The sequence below is a fragment of the Frankliniella occidentalis genome, unplaced genomic scaffold (assembly GCF_000697945.3).
Source record: "Frankliniella occidentalis isolate FOCC.00 unplaced genomic scaffold, Focc_3.1 Scaffold323, whole genome shotgun sequence".
Taxonomy (NCBI): Eukaryota; Metazoa; Arthropoda; class Insecta; order Thysanoptera; family Thripidae; genus Frankliniella; species Frankliniella occidentalis.
In genome coordinates, this window is record NW_026267447.1 from 121,583 (window position 1) to 123,023 (window position 1,441).

The 1,441-nt window shown below is 48.3% G+C and overlaps 1 protein-coding gene across 1 annotated transcript in view; it reads right to left on the minus strand.

Annotated features, from left to right (window-relative positions):
* Positions 1-1,441, minus strand: part of LOC127751050 (uncharacterized) — a 49,699-nt gene that overhangs the window by 7,617 nt on the left and 40,641 nt on the right. Inside the window, exon 3 of the mRNA XM_052273996.1 lies at positions 1,270-1,401. Coding sequence (XP_052129956.1) covers positions 1,270-1,401 — 132 coding nt within the window. The remainder of the gene's footprint in view (positions 1-1,269; positions 1,402-1,441) is intronic.

Here is a 1,441-nt window from a genome sequence, read left to right on the forward strand (position 1 = left end):
TGTCTCTTACCTTTTTATCGAAGGTCTGATGTGGGTCGGGCATTATTTTGTCTGAAATACAGAAAGTAATGGACCAGTGCGACGGGGTCTCCTTAGCGCTCGCAAATAGTTTTGTTCATTAACAAGATAAAAGACGCGAAATAGGTGAGGTCTTGTTATATTCCAGCTCCTTGTGACCTGCGGCAACGTATTGAAAACTTTCCTTAACGATTCTTGTATCGCAAAGTGTTTTAAACATAACTAATCTGCAGTGACGAGCACTGAGCGGTGGTTTGAACGGCCGGTTCGCGCCGTCCGGGCGGCGACTTCCGGGGCTCGCGCATAGGCCGCGCTCTCAGCACTGCGTTGCGACCCCCTGCCACCTCTAAGGGGCTGAAAACATGCGTTTTAGGGGTGGTTCCAGATAGTAGGGTTGAGGAGTGGTAGCTATCGGTGGTCCCAGGGTTGTTGGAGGGAGGAGGCAATAGACCATTCCGTTAAACCGAAAAGAAAGAAGAAGAGACGGAAGAAGCAAAGCGTACTATGAGAAATGTACGGTGCGACTTGGGAACGCTTGAACGTAATCCATCGTAAACTATATATTCTGCGTCGCCCGAGAGTGAGAACTATTGTCATTAACTCTCAGACGAATTTTGACATCAGACAAGTCACGTTTGACCGTTTGACAGGACTGTGGAACCGACGCACCACCGTATATTTCTCATACTCGCCTTTGCTTCTTTCGTCTGTTCTTCTTTTTTTCGCTTTACCGGAATGGTCTATCACTGCTAGTCGGTAGGGGACATTAAAACATTGAGCCAACGTCACACGGCGGCTGCCGGCACTCAATTTTACCCAAGGGGCCGTCTTTAAATGATCAAATCATGATTTGTTAATTAGGGGTGCTTAGAAAGTGTTGGAAGTTCGCAAGGGTGGTTTTTGACACGACATCATGTCGGCTATAGCTAGGAGAGAACCCCCCTACAGTTTCAGCCAGAGCCGACCCCTCAATCGGTCAGGTGAGCGTCACAGAGCAACCTCTGTTTCCTAAACCACACAGCGAGTGTGGTGTTGCGATGCGTTATGCCCCACAGCTCGCGAACCGTTCGAGATCGAGGTTTGCGCTTTTAGGGGTCAGTTGCTAACATATTAGACTACCTCCCAGCCAAACGGCAACCTCCTACCTAATCACACTTTGTAATTACGCCCTGTCAAAAAGTGGCGCCTAAATTTTACTCAGGAGTGTATTTTTGACTGCAGTACTTTGTGGGAGGTTGAAGTTTTACTTACCGAATAGGCACCAGCTCGCACTGAGATGCTGGCATCTGACAGTCGTTGGCTCAGAACTGCTAATGGCATGAACACTGCTAGGTTAATAAATGCACCGGTGAATGTAAGGAAGGCAAGATCGTTCTGGAGGACCTAGAACAGACGCAGAAGCTTGTCCATAACAGTACCCCTT